Genomic DNA, 15,476 nt, shown 5'->3' on the forward strand with positions numbered 1-15,476 from the left:
TTTGAGGTCATCATAAAGAACCTCTGCCCGGCTGTAAGAAGCGCTGATGAATCATTAGTAGTCTTCCTGGAATATTTGTTGACTTGCATTTCCTAATGAATATTTTGTCACTCTTTGAGTCACCGTTATATTGTAGGCACTTGAGTTCTCCATTGGCCTGGCAGAACCAATGGCAGACGATTCCAAGAAAATCAAACACTGCTACCTAGAGGCTGTAATATCGTATCACACCATTAATCGGCAAATGGTTGGTTCTTCCAAACGTATTCGAATGCTAACTGGGCTATTTGACGTGATTGTGGCGCTAAAAGTTGACAATAGATAACCACAAATAATTTGACTGCAAGAGTATCTTTTCTCTTCCATTGCGAGACGTTCGTATTCTGCCTTCTCCTGGTTATGCTATGAAATTACACTTTGTTTTTTTGTGCAGGGTTAATCAAAGACGGAAATATATTTTTAAGTATTTATCATGTATTCGTGCCAATTAAATACAAATATCACTCTGTATTCTCCGTTTTACGTGAGTGGGATTTTAAGATAATCGTATAACCTTTGCAAACTTTGCTGAATATTAACAGCGCTCCTCCATATATCAACACAGCACACATTCTCCTCTAAATATCATTTATTGTTCAGTCAGTTGGTCCTTGGACAAACTCCCCGCACTCATTTTATAGTTTGTAGGATACACTTATGACCAAAGAACACATTTGACACTGCTACAGATTGACAGAAGTGCCATATCGAATGTTAAGATATCTACTTATTATCATGCTGACTCTTTTTCTTTTCAGTGGTGATGACTGACTGATGCTGTCACTGCTGCTAGGGTGGCTTTGGGCATAATAATGGCATCCATAAATCCTAGTATTGTTCCTCTATGGCTGGAAATTGGATTTACAGTTTGTTTGACTGGACTTGACTTCATCAGACCCGATTTTAAAACAAGTAGACATTTGTTGAAGGGGATGGAAATCGTATCACTAGACCTCATCTTACTGCACAATGTATTGTAATTATGCTTCTTATATTTGAAGTAAATTGATGTTGAAGAGATCCGGATGTAGCTAAAACCTTTGTTATTATGAAGATGAGCAGTTATCGTTGTCCTGTACTATGTAAAAAAAGACAAAGAAAAAAAGACCTCTGCAGAGTGAGAATTCTGTACATGTATTTGTTTTGCACATACTGTAGCTGAAACGGTTAGCTCTTTTTCACAATATGTCACTCACCATATTTTATGGCAACACCTTTTGAAGCTTCAACTTTGGCAGTCACACCCAGTGTCTCGGCGGGAGGTCCTACGGCCTCCCTTGTCCAAAATCCTGACTCTCTGAGAGTCATTTCATCAGAGCGATGCACTTCCGTGTCACCCTCAGGCGGGTCGTCGTTTGCACCATTGTTCCTCGTAAAGTTTTTAAATACCTGTGGTCAGTGCTTTTGCGACTAACCAATGTTGTGCTAGTTTGTAGAACCCCTCTCCACTCGTCTTCATCCAGTGGGTCCATAAAAGGCCATTTCACAGTTAAAGCCCAAGCAGCAGTCTTGTTTTCCGGACGGGGTGAGAGACATGGAAGGCTCAGAAGGGCCGTTCACTCCAGCCAGATGCGAGACCAGAGTTTCCTTATGTTCCCGTTCGCTCTGGCTCTGAAGCTTTTTTTTTTTTCGTGTGTGCCTCACTTGCTTATTTTAAACTGCACTTCATGCAACACTTTCTGATGATCAGGAAACACTGCACTAGTTCAGACTGACCAGCTTGTTTTGTTTTTTTTTAATGGCATGCAGCTAACACGACTATTCCAGTGTTAAAACTGGCTTTTTGAAGCGTATAGTTGTTGCAGCAATTAGGACAAAGGATATCTTCGAGAAAGCTGGAAAGATGATGAGTGACGGAAGCTTGTGACATGACACTTGTGAGTGACCCATGTACTACTTACATTTAATCAAGAGCATCTGATGTTAGCTGCGTCAGTGACGGATAGCCTGATAAGGGACTCATGGCTGGCTGGGGTAAAGGCCGCTTGTCGCCCCTCAGGGCCTCAGGACTGCTGTCCTTAACCTTTTTGACATTTGGATCATGAACTGTAGGCCCAGGAGATACTTGCGCATCCAGGCACCGGATGCCAAGATACAAGTCAATGAGGAAAAAGTATCCTGCATTTAGGTACGAGTGATTTACAAGGTTTTCACGTGAACAGGCATTTTGTTAAAGAAGTACTTTGTGGAGGATACTTTTTCCATGACTTGCTTTCTGCCGCTGCCTTGCTTTTTCTCTCTCTCTGCCCCTGTCCTCTTTGCTCACAGGCTGTTCTTGTCCGGCAGTTCAGCCTCTGGACTCCGGGGGAAGTAGACTGTCGCCTTGTGCTCTTCATAGCGGTCGATGTGCTTGAGGTGAACCACCATGTGCAGTGCGTAGGCCAGGACCAGGAGCAGGATCAGGGACGTCACCAAGCCCATAAGAATGGCCGGTGTCAGGAAAGTGGCACAGTCACTGGCCGACGCAAACTTGTCCGACTGCACATTGAAGGCTTGAATCTGAAAAGGAAGTCAGGAAGCAGAGATTAGGCAGAATTAAAGAGGACAAGTAGCTCTTACTGGGTTTAGCACACAGGTTGAGACAGGCTAGCAGATGGCCAAGCACACCGAGTACAGACAGGCCAACAGACTGGCAAACATACGCTATAACAGACTGATGGCACACTAAAAGAAATGGCTGGCAAACAAGGACACACACCCAAGTAAAAATGGGATGAAAAAAAAGGAGCACTGTTATTGTGAAATAGGGATTTTATGATATTAACGAGGCAAGACCATGAAAAGTAAAGTCATATCCCTAAAAATAAGAATGCCGATTTTTTTAAATCACATTTGAATTGATTATCAACACAAATATACAAAATGAGTCATGATATGGATCAAAGCACCAGCGGAGCTACCCGCCCACACACACACACACACTTGAAATATGATTGGACTCCCTCCCATGTGCTAGGCCAGCGATGTTTGGCAATGTTTTCTCAAGAATGTTTGGGATTTGCAAATAAATAAATAAATAAATAAATAAATAAATAAATAAATAAATAAATAAATAAATAAATAGTGGAACCCTTAGCTATCTCCCTCCTCATGCCGATACCTGCCCCCAGGACAAAAATCCTTAAGCCAAGCATATAAAATGATGACTTTTCTGTAATTTGAATGAGCTGTATCAGCAAGCGCAGCCTCCGCTACGTGACAAAGTAAATAATAACTGCTGTCATTGACAGACACTGGAAGTAGCCTGAGGTTACAACACCTTTTAGAGACTGTACCTGGAAATCGGTGAAAGTGATGTGCCAGTTGGCGGACGTGTCAGTGTGGGAACTGGGCACCAGGAGAGTGTCGTATTTGTGCAGACTGCTGACGTGCTGGCAGTGATAGGACGACGTAGCGGGAGCGTAAACCTCGCTGGCGTTGAACGTGGCCTCCTGAGTCCAGTTGTAGTGGATGTGCACACTGTCCAGGGTGAACCAGTTTTGACCTGCTGCCTCGTAGAAGGTGTTGGACATCTGAAGCCTGGCGGAGAAGACCATAGTTTTGTTGTGGATTCTGCTTTGGATTCTGTGAGGCTATGTAACACAATTGAACTATATCAGTAGGAGACATGCTACGTCAGGAATGGGCAATTTAGATTATAAAAATGTTTTTCAGTGCTACCTGGGGCTCACATTGGACCACATACCTCCTATGCATGTGAGTTTGTTAGTGCTGTGTATTTTTATACACATCAAATGTAATAATGTAAAAGGTGCTGATTGTTGAACACATTCCAATAAAGAATACAAAAATTACCTGATTACTAGACCTCGCAAGTCTTCCACATCACCAAACTTTAACGAAAGCCTGTAGAAGAACATTAAAATGTTAATTCAGAGAACTTTTTTTTTTTCCGCCACGACGAATCAAAACACATGCAACCCTACAGTGCAAAATTCTGTACTTGTAGTTTGGGATGCTACTAAGTACAGCACAGTACCAGGACTGTTTAGAAAATGTTGTTTTTCCATAGTTAAAACCTGGTAATAGATTTATTCAACTAAGTTTGGATAGTCTGCTGTGCAATGAGTGGCGTTCCAAGATGTTTCAAGATGTTGTTACTTACGTGGCCTTCTCCTTGGTGCAAACGGAGCCTTTGGTATCTACAGGTGAGTTGGCGTTGAATACTTTCTCAGTTAGATCAATGAAGGTGTGGTTCCGGTAGCGGATAGCCAGCCGCTTTGCTTTGAATAGAATGCACGTCTTGCCGTTGTAGGACACACTCAAGGGGCCGTATGGTCCCATCAGCGACTGAAGTAGCTTCCTCTTGCTGTGAGAGATCCCGGCATGATGCCACTTGAAAGGCTGGCAGGGGGAAAAAAAGACATTTGCCGAATGAAAAAAAAATACTTACGCGTCGTAATGGCTCTGGCAAGCAGAAACACTGTCTGACTACACTTTGTCCACTAGAGGAAGACAGTAGGTGAAACCACAACAAGCACAGTCATCCAACTTTTACCCAATTTTGTTTGGATTGTAATTAAATTAGTTGATTGAATAAATCAAATGTGGAGTTACACTAAAACCATATTTGTAATTTACAATTTCATGACGTACAACCTTTGCGTCTTTAGTAATTGTCACCCCTGTTCGAAAATTGTTGCAAGAGTGATGTAGCCTGAGTTGAATTTGAGTCAGTCAGTGGCAGATGTGCGCTTTGAGGGCAACATGATGTACAGTAGTCTATACCAGGAGCTCCTCCATCTTTTTAATCTCTTTGCTCTGAGACTACATCACATTGGAAGGCATTTGTGCTAATCCAGCAATGTATTACAAGACATTTACTCCGACTACTCCACTAGCGGTTGACATATATGGCTTATACTGTTTTTCTCCATGCCTGGAATAGCCACAATGTGAAAAAGAAGCAGAGAGGACATAGGATCCTTTAATCTAAATGAAACAGATTGAAGCATGTCTGACTGCATCTGTAGCATATGGTCACACAGATGTGTAATATATAGAATGGTGCTACGTGTGTGTGTGTGAATGTGTGTGTGCATGTGTGTGTGTGTGTGTGTGTTTTCCTCTGGTGAATGTGACACCAGAATATTCCCACATCCAAGGTCACGCACAGCTGCAGAGTGCCTCGTTTCGTTTTCATCCGCACACACGATGTATATGCACAAGTGTAATGTGCAGCTGAAGACACAATGTCAATGGAGAAGCAAAAGTGCACGTGCGTACCTGCAAGATTCTCCTGAGTGGGTTTTCATCTTCAGGCGTTAAAATAACCTCTTCGCTTTCTAAGCCGTATTCTCCATCCTGACCTAAAAATGTACAGTTGTGTTTGGTAGGGAAAGGTTACATCAGCATACACATTAAGCTGATCCCGATACTGCTGCAGAGATTGCAACGTAATCATAAAAGTTCAGCCCCATTTCGCACAAACACACACACACATGCATGCACACACGCTTCTGACACACACATGCACAAATGGATCCTGCCTACACCTCCGCGCTCAAGATCCTTTCTATTTCCAGTAGTTTTGCGTCATCCCTGTGACTGACTCATCAGCGTTTTTATTTTGTATTTGCAGTAACACCATTCATTAGTATTTACAAACATCCCACATTTCATTGCATCAAAACATCCTCTAAATCGGAGCAGTGATTATCTGTGTTTATTTTGTAAACCCATCTAAACATATCCGCAAATCTGTCAGATTTGGGGTGCAAAAAAAAAAAAAAAACAGGCTCCCACTTGTGTTTGCATAAGAGTGAAGCAAAGATATGGGTCAGGAGCAAAATGCATGTCAGCATGGTCAGCTTGATTGAATCAGGCCTTCCATCGTGCCATGTTTGTCACTCACTTACTTGATGTGACTCTTGTGGCTTGTTTGGGGTTCTCTCTGCTGTGGAGAAAAAAAGACGACAAGACAACGTGAGATTTTGAGCTCACGGCAAGAAATCACACATCGTTGAAAATAATGCTCTGTAATCAGCCATGTGCACAGTTAGCCCCTGAGTTTCTGGTGGACTGTGAATCACTGATGTGGTATTGACCCATATATTGGACACGCATTTCCTTCACGTGTGAGACCCGAGCCAGCAGCTGCTCCACACTCCCTCTTGGGCAATCCTGCGCCGCCTCAGTCAAGCTAATCCTGCTCCTTTTAACTGTCCAATAAAAGACGTCATACAGAGGAAATTGGCTTACTGGGCAGCGGCGGATGGGCCCGTTCTACTTGTCGGGATGCTTTGCTTAAACTCCGTGGAATAAATATCCATTTTCCAGTTCAAGCGTTTAATTAATAGTCATCCTGCTGTTTAGAGAACAAGCATATGCTACATCCTAAAAATATTTTTGGTGCAGTTACTTTCTCCATTCATGCATTGCTATGAGCCAGTCAAGCTGAAAATTTGAAGCAGTTGGGTTGGGCTGGAGCCAGATTCATGGAGGAGAAAATCTTGACGTCAGTGAGATGTTCAGTCTATTCTTTCAGGTGGTAGTTGTTGCCCAAAGGCTTTTTTTTCCTGGCTCTTGCATCCAAGTGGTGTGCACAATTGCACAGACATGGTTGACATGATTGTCGCCCGCCCAACACACTAAATAAATCTCAGTATTTCATTCTGGGATAGGGAGAGTTGATATTTAACTATAGAATAGATCAAAAGGACTGGGCTTCATGATTTGCTACATTTCTCGACGTCTTTATTTATTTTCTTTGTGTAGCAGTTGATTCAAGAAAAAGTATGTTTGTGAGCAGAAGCCTGAAGTTCTGTTGCTTCTGTTCATAATTGACATCAGCCATGGCTGCCCTTCTGAAAGAACTGTAAACAGTACTGCAGGTTGCCAATGTATTTATGTAAGAGTTTCAGCTGTCTGGAGCTGGTGCAGTTTCTACCTGGACAATGTTATGCGGTTTGGTGCCAGGTGGATTAGGATTAGCGGTGAACACAGGTCGGCTGGAGTCTGACCGCGTGGAGACAAAGGCCACAAGCACAAATGATGAGATTAATCGAGTCAGATTCTGCAGCATGCTGGACAGTGCTGACTTGAAGAAAGAAACAAATAATATTTTGCACATGCTCCATCTATTGTATCTAACTAGGCCTCATCTGGTCGAAAAGGACCAGAGGAGTGCGCAAGTGCTAGCTAAAGCCCTGGCGTTTGTTCCTGTGCCAATTTGGTGAGGTCAGCAACCCGGGACTGCTGAGGCCGCGTCATTGGCTGAGTCTGTCACACGGGTGCCCGAGTGCTGAACATGCCTTTTTATATAATGGACGCCACCCCTTTTGGCTCACCTCACTCCCTCTTGATATGTCTCATAAATTTGATCACGCCCGCCCGCCAGTGTGCCACCTGATGTCATGAGGATGTTATGATTTGAGCACAAAGCACTCTGAAGGACTGCATAGTCTCATAGCATGCATGTTTATGTTGTATGAATACAGTACAAGTGAGCATATTCACAAAACATCACATTTGACACACAACTGACTTTTGTCTCACAGGTGGAAATCAGAAGGACAATCGAGCCAGCCTATTGCAGTGGGGTATTTTTCACTATGCACCAGCTCAAGAAAATATTTGGCTCTCCAAGTATCACTATAATGACATTAAAACATTAAACTGTAAAAATGTAGACATGGGATTCTATAAAAAGCAAAAACAATTACGTAATCCAAATTTCTTGCCATTGCCTATCATTGATGTAAACTGAATTAATGAAGTCATCATTATAATAAATACTATATGTAGGAAAGAAAATTCAAGTGTAAACCAATAATAAAATAATAATAAAATAATTGTAAATAATTGTAAATAAAAAATTGCAAGTAGGACAATAACGCTGAACACTGGTGCACAAACTAGCTCGCAATCTTAAAAGGTCGTAGGTCATCATAAACTGAGGACACCTACGGGAAATGCAACTACGTGCACGAAGTACTCACGCGCAACTGTTGTGGGTGACACGTTTTGCTTCATAAAACACTGGCATTGAAACAGGAGTTCAAAGCATTCACTGTAAGAATTCCCAATTGCAATAAAGTTTACTGCAATACACTTTATTTTAACAATACTCGATTACTATGTTGATAAAATAATCAGCGTGTATCATATAAAAGACAATCCTGTGGTTAGAGGCATCATTCGGAATAAATAATTGGTGAAAGAAAATCTGACTCAATCCCACGCTGAGTAGATGCAGGCAGGCCTATGAATAGATTCCTTCGAGCAGATTGATCTGAGGTGTTGCCCGTCAGTCCCTGTTGCCATTTTTGTGGAGGTTTGATTACAGCTTCTAATTTAACTGCTGGTCAAGTGTCGAAACTGATGAGAACCTCATATGCTTCAGAGATCAAATGAAATTTTGGATTTTAAACGCATGACTCATTAGTTTTTAGATCAGTAGAGTAAGAATTTAATATAAACAGATTATTTTCTCTTATGAATGTTGTTTACGTTCATCCTTGATTAATCTTCTCTTCCAAGATATTTTGCTCATAATCAATTTCTATATTTAGCTCAAACTGTTTCAAAAATTCAAGGATATATTTAAGCACATTTTGACATTCCTATCCACTGGTGGAAATATGGGGGAGGGGTTAAAATGGCTGTGTTCAGTCCTACAACGGCGCAAATGTCCATTTCAAACGGCTCCTGTCTAGGAAAACGCCAAAAGAAAAAAAAAGCCCCACCATGCGCACACTTGGACTGCATCTTGTGCCAGACTTGCCCTAGTCATGACAGTGGAGCCCTTAATCCTGACACAGCGTCACTTTGTTCCTTTGCAACAAGGGCATGCATGAAGAAGTCTGCATTTGCAAGTCATGTCACACAAAGTTCTTTGGATCGTCACTTTCCTCTGGGGGATTGCCGTAATATATGTATATGAGAAACCCAATATTTGTAGTAGTAGTACTAGTTAACATATTTTGCTTACATTATACATTAGTATTGCATTTGTGTTCAGAAAGTAAAGTTGTATGTGTACAAGTGTATGTGGTAACATCCATCCATCCATCCATCCATCTTCTTCCGCTTATCCGGGGTCGGGTTGCGGGGGCAGCAGCTTTAGGAGGGACTCCCAGACTTCCCTCTCCCCAGCCACTTCACCCAGCTCATCCCGGGGGATCCCAAGGCGTTCCCAGGCCAGCCGAGAGACATAGTCTCTCCAGCGCGTCCTGGGTCGTCCCCGGGGTCTCCTACCGGTGGGACATGCCCGGAACACCTCCCCAGGGAGGCGTCCAGGAGGCATCCTGATAAGATGCCCGAGCCACCTCATCTGGCTCCTCTCAACGTGGAGGAGTAGCGAGTCTACTCCGAGTCTCTCCCGGATGACCGAGCTTCTCACCCTATCTCTAAGGGAGAGCCCGGACATCCTGCGGAGAAAACTCATTTCAGCCGCTTGTATCCGGGATCTCGTTCTTTCGGTCACGACCCATAGCTCGTGACCATAGGTGAGGATAGGAGCGTAAATCGACCGGTAAATTGAGAGCTTTGCCTTTTGGCTCAGCTCTCTCTTTACCACAACGGACTGGTACAGGGTCCGCATTGCTGCCGACGCTGCACCGATCCGCCTGTCGATCTCGCGCTCCATCCTCCCCTCACTCGTGAACAAGACTCCAAGATACTTGAACTCCTCCACTTGGGGCAGGATCTCATCCCCGATCCGGAGAGGGCATTCCACCCTTTTCCGATCGAGGACCATGGACTCGGATTTGGAGGTGCTGACCCTCATCCCGACCGCTTCACACTCGGCTGCGAACCGTTTCAGCGAGAGCTGGAGATCACGGCCTGAAGAAGCCAACAGCACCACGTCATCTGCAAAAAGCAGAGACGCGATGCTGAGGTCCCCAAACCGGACCCCCTCAACGCCTCGGCTGCGCCTAGAAATTCTGTCCATAAAAATTATGAACAGAATCGGTGACAAAGGGCAGCCTTGGCGGAGTCCAACCCTCACTGGGAACGAATCCGACTTACTGCCGGAAATGCGGACCAGACTCTGGCATCGGTGATACAGGGACCGAACCGCCCTTATCAGATGGCTCGGCACCCCGTACTCCCGAAGCACCCTCCACAGAACCTCCCGAGGGACACGGTCGAACGCCTTCTCCAAGTCCACAAAACACATGTGGACTGGTTGGGCGAACTCCCATGCACCCTCGAGGATCCTGCCGAGGGTGTAGAGCTGGTCCACTGTTCCACGGCCAGGACGAAAGCCACACTGTTCCCCCTGAATCCGAGGTTCGACCTCCCGACGGACCCTCCTCTCCAGCACCCCTGAATAGACCTTACCAGGGAGGCTGAGGAGTGTGATTCCCCTGTAATTGGAACACACCCTCCGGTCCCCCTTCTTAAAGAGGGGAACCACCACCCCAGTCTGCCAATCCAGAGGCACTGTCCCCGATGTCCACGCAACGTTGTAGAGGCGTGTCAGCCATGACAGCCCCACAACATCCAGAGCCTTTAAGAACACCGGGCGGATCTCATCCACCCCCGGGGCCTTGCCACCGAGGAGTTTTTTAACTACCTCAGTGACTTCGACCCCAGAGATTGGAGAATCCGCCTCAGAGTCTCCAGGCCCTGCTTCCTCAATGGAAGGCGTGTAGGTGGAATTGAGGAGGTCTTCGAAGTATTCTCCCCACCGACTCACAACGTCCCGAGTCGAGGTCAGCAGCACGCCATCCCCACTGTAAACAGTGTTGACGTTGCACTGCTTCCCCCTCCTGAGACGCCGGATGGTGGACCAGAATTTCCTCGAAGCCGTCCGAAAGTCATTCTCCATGGCCTCACCAAACTCCTCCCACGCCCGGGTTTTTGCCTCAGCAACCGCCGAAGCCGCGTTCTGCTTGGCCATCCGGTACCTGTCAGCTGCCTCCGGAGTCCCGCAGGCCAAAACGGCCCGATAGGACTCCTTCTTCAGCTTGACGGCATCCCTTACCGCCGGTGTCCACCAGCGGGTTCGGGGATTACCGCCACGACAGGCACCAACGACCTTACGGCCACAGCTCCGGTCGGCCGCCTCAACAATGGAGGCGCGGAACATGGTCCACTCAGACTCAATGTCCCCCGCCTCCCCCGGGACGTGGGAAAAGCTCTGCCGGAGGTGGGAGTTGAAACTCTTCCTGACAGGAGATTCTGCCAGACGTTCCCAGCAGACCCTCACAGAGCGTTTGGGTCTGCCAGGTCGGACCGGCATCTTCGCCCACCATCGGAGCCAACCCACCACCAGGTGGTGATCAGTTGACAGCTCCGCCCCTCTCTTCACCCGAGTGTCCAAAACATGCGGCCGCAAATCCGATGACACGACTACAAAGTCGATCATCGAACTGCGGCCTAGGGTGTCCTGGTGCCAAGTGCACACATGGACACCCTTATGCTTGAACATGGTGTTCATTATTGAAAATCCATGTCGAGCACAGAAGTCCAACAATAGAACACCGCTCGGGTTCAGATCGGGGGGGCCGTTCCTCCCAATCACGCCCTTCCAGGTCTCACTGTCATTGCCCACGTGAGCATTGAAGTCACCCAGTAGAACGATGGAGTCCCCAGAAGGAGCGCTCTCCAGCACTTCCTCCAGGGACCCCAAGAAGGGTGGGTACTCTGAGCTGCTGTTTGGTGCATAGACACAAACAACAGTCAGGACCCGTCCCCCCACCCGAAGGCGGAGGGAGGCTACCCTCTCGTTCACCGGGGTGAACCCCAATGTGCAGGCGCCCAGCCGGGGGGCAATAAGTATACCCACACCTGCTCGACGCCTCTCACCGTGGGCAACTCCAGAGTGGAAGAGAGTCCAGCCCCTCTCGAGAGGGCTTGTACCGGAACCCAAACTGTGCGTGGAGGCTAGTCCGACTATATCTAATCGGAATTTTTCTGCCTCGCACACCAGCTCGGGCTCCTTTCCAGCCAGAGAGGTGACATTCCATGTCCCAAGAGCCAGCTTCTGCAGCCGGGGATCAGACCGCCAAGGTCCCTGCCTTTGGCTGCCGCCCAGCACACATTGCACCCGACCCCTTTGGCCCCTCCCACAGGTGGTGAGCCCATGGGAAGGGGGACCCACGTTTCCTTTTCGGGGTATGCCCGGCCGGGCCCCATGGGCGAAGGCCCGGCCACCAGACGCTCGCCTTCGAGCCCCGCCTCCAGGCCTGGCTCCAGAGGGAGGCCCCGGTGACCCGCGTCCGGGCGAGGGAAAACGAAGTCCATTTATTTCAATCGTCATAAGGGGCTTCTGTGAGCCGTGCTTTGTCTGGCCCCTCACCTAGGACCCGTTTGCCATGGGTGACCCTACCAGGGGCATGAAGCCCCCGACAACATGGCTCCTAGGATCATAAGGGCACGCAAACCCCTCCACCACGATAAGGTGACGACTCACGGAGGGGATGTGGTAACATACTCAATTAAATTTGAAAAGTTTAATCTGCCTGTATTAGTACTTTTTATGCCATCCAATGAATAATTTGGATTGATTGACTATACGTGCAATTACATTATTTGTCTTCTACTAACCTATAAAGCACTGCATGGCTTAGCGCCTTCATATCTCGTCGACCTAGTCGTTCCTTATGTTCCGTCTCGTAACCTTCGTTCGCAAAACGCTAGTCTTTTAGTTATACCGAGGGCCAAGAAAATGTCTGCAGGGTCTAGAGCATTCTCTATTCGGGCTCCAGAGCTTTGGAATGCCCTACCAATGGATATTAGAACTACTACCTCAGTAGAAACATTTAAGACACGTTTAAAGACACATTTCTATGAGATGGCCTTTAACTAACTTGTGATGGCCGATTTGGCCGGAGTTTGTTCTGTTCTCTCTGCCCACCTCCTCCCCGGCTGGGGAGGGGGTTAGGTGGCTCAAAAGCGGATAGCGGCTGGCTGGATTCTCGGGGACCAGTTCGGGATGGGGGAGCTGCGGCTCGGCCCCCTTGAGGACACTGCCAGGACAATCGAGGACACCTCCGACATCCATTTTTTTTCATTGATTTTCATATTATGTATTACTTGTGTACTCTCTGCATCCATTATAACCTGGTGATCCTGAAAGGGGGATCCTTCCATCTGTGGTCCCTTCTCAAGGTTTCTCATTTTCCCCTGGTAGGGGTTTTTTGAGTTTTTCCTTGCCCTTTTGGGAGCTTATGATCAGGGGATGCTTTGAGAATAATTGTCAATTTTGGCTATGTGAAGCCCTTTGAGACTGTTTGTGATTTAGGGCTATACAAATAAACTTGACTTGACTTGACTTGACATATTGGATGGTTATAGTTCAAGAGGCATTCTGCATAATAGTGAAAGTTGTTTTGCCCCATCTCCTCTTTCAGCCAATGAGATGCTATTTGGAAGTTTTTAGAAAAAGCCAGCCATAAAAGGCTGCTCTTACATAACGACATAGTGAGTGTTTCACAGCTGAAAATGATGCTCCAACTTGGGGAGCCGACAATGAGCTCTCAGTAGGTTATGTGTAAAGTTTGATCCTGACCAAATGGGATCAGATGGAAGTAAGGCAGACCCTTTGCTATCATAGTGGATGGATGTGAAAGTTAAAAACAGATTAGCTGGAGGCGTAATTAGAGCAGTGCAAAAAAATTCATCATTTCTCACAACCAATCAAAAAGGGCAAATGAGGCATTATTAGTCATTAAATTTATGATGCCCAAATAAATAAAACAAACAAATAAATAAACAAATAAATAAATAAATAAATAAATAAATAAATAAATAAATAAATAAATAAATAAATAAATAGATAGATAGATAGATAAATAAAATCCCATTTCTACATTAGTCCTTCAAGTCCTTGTTGTTTTTTTGCATTTGTGAGTCAATCAAAAAAAAGAAAAAAGCTGGGTGAATTCAAATCTTCAAGACAGCAGAATTTTGATCAGATTTAGGTCAGGCAAGTCAATAAAATATTTTAAGTTTTGCTGCTGTGAAAACTGGCTTTCCCGCATTTCACAATAAAGAAGTATGAGTAAAGAGGACTACCTTTCTCTTATTTTGTCCCCCAACTTAAAAATAGAAGTACAAACACTCCAGCAAATTGTTTTGAAACCAACCTAACTAACAATGTCGTCATGAATGTGACTCATTCATATTTTAAAGTTTCCAGGATTTAATCACAAGTAAGCAACGATATGAAAAAGCATTGACTGGGAATTCATCTCACACTAGCCTGTCAGCAATTTGAAGCGCAACATCAGGAGTTGCAGTTTTTGGGTCCACAGGGGGGACTTCCTACTTCCAAAGCTCAAGACTCTACAAATCGGAATAGTTGTCGGACATCATGCATAGCGTGACATAGTTTCCGAAGCCTAACATGGCTTTTGTTCAATACTGTTGGTGGTGTCTGTGATGAGTATGAGCAAGCGAGGCCTATAGCTGCCGGCTCAGTCTCGCCCTCGTAACACTGTTTGTTGTGAGTGCTTCTTTCCATGGCCCCTGAATGCTTGATCCAAATTTGACCTGCAGGACTGCAACATGCAGACACGTCTGGCTACAATTCCCTTCCCCAATCTCCCCCTCTCTCATTTTGTCACCCCCTCCGCCACTCCTCCTCCCTCCCTCCCTCCCTCCCTCCCTCCTGCCCGCCCGCTCTCTCTCAATGACTGCATCAGTAAATTGACTCCAGCAGACCACCACTGATGCATCCTCTCCTCCTTGTCCCATCCTTGTTTACCTTCCCTCCATGTCCCACTCTCACATTCTATGTCCTCATCAACCCATTTGAACACCCCCAATCCCCAGCCTTATTCGGTGTCCTCGTTTCGGACCGACACTACTCTAATATAGACAACAGCCTCATCTGTGATCGATGAGTGGCGTCTGATGCAGTCCCCAACAGTGAGGCAAACAAAGGCTTGCGGTGCAGCCCTCTCCAAACACATGCGGACAAGCTTCGGTATTTACGAGACCGCCAAGGTTAAGCAAGACATGGGGAGGAATACAAAAGATAGAATGAACCTTGCTTCCCCAATACACAAACACACACACACACACCTCTTGTGCTCATAGCGATGGAGAAGAGAATGTCTTTACCTTCTGTCCAAGATATCAGGCACTTCATCGTAGGTGAGCCCTGGCTGCAGCTCTTCATCGGACAGAGTCAGAGCAGGCCGGCTGAGAGCAGACAGCAAAGCGATGGAGCACAGGAGGAATGCGTGTGCAGCCATTGAGACAATGAGAGGAGACTGCCGCTGCTGGAGCGCCGCTTCATAATCTGCTCTCCAAGCGGCCGCCTGGCTCCCAGTTCTTGTGAGCGGCACTCGCCGCGGCCAATCAGCGGCCGGCACAGAGCATCGGCGTGCGTCACAGTTCCCTCGCTGCACCCCCCTCCCTCTCTTCTTCCTCTGCCACCCTCCCACCTCCACTCCTGTGCTCTCCATCCACTCTGCCTCTGGCATATACACAGGTAGCTGCAGGCCAGTCCCACATTTAGGAAGCATCTCGCTGTATTT

General features: G+C 46.3%; 1 protein-coding gene across 1 annotated transcript; it reads right to left on the reverse strand.

Annotated features, from left to right (window-relative positions):
* Nucleotides 1-610: 610 nt before the first annotated feature.
* On the reverse strand, nucleotides 611-15,273 carry atp6ap1lb (ATPase H+ transporting accessory protein 1 like b). Its single transcript, XM_049754809.1, has 7 exons — nucleotides 15,058-15,273; nucleotides 5,898-5,935; nucleotides 5,266-5,348; nucleotides 4,145-4,383; nucleotides 3,835-3,885; nucleotides 3,315-3,558; nucleotides 611-2,538 (listed from the first exon to the last, which is right to left on the reverse strand). Exons 1-7 carry the CDS (start codon nucleotides 15,189-15,191, stop codon nucleotides 2,302-2,304), a joined length of 1,026 nt encoding a protein of 341 aa, XP_049610766.1. The 5' UTR covers nucleotides 15,192-15,273; the 3' UTR covers nucleotides 611-2,301.
* Nucleotides 15,274-15,476: the final 203 nt, after the last annotated feature.

Source organism: Syngnathus scovelli, chromosome 2 (assembly GCF_024217435.2).
Source record: "Syngnathus scovelli strain Florida chromosome 2, RoL_Ssco_1.2, whole genome shotgun sequence".
NCBI lineage: Eukaryota > Metazoa > Chordata > Actinopteri > Syngnathiformes > Syngnathidae > Syngnathus > Syngnathus scovelli.

Bases quoted from the DNA above. Each gene is read 5' to 3' on its own strand.
- atp6ap1lb (XM_049754809.1), bottom strand. From the start codon at position 15,191: ATGGCTGCACACGCATTCCTCCTGTGCTCCATCGCTTTGCTGTCTGCT. The intron at 5,936-15,057 runs GTAAAGACATTC...TTTTCTCCACAG, and splicing joins CCTGATATCTTGGACAGAAG to CAGAGAGAACCCCAAACAAG. The intron at 3,886-4,144 runs GTAAGTAACAAC...GTTCTTCTACAG, and splicing joins TGCACCAAGGAGAAGGCCAC to GCTTTCGTTAAAGTTTGGTG.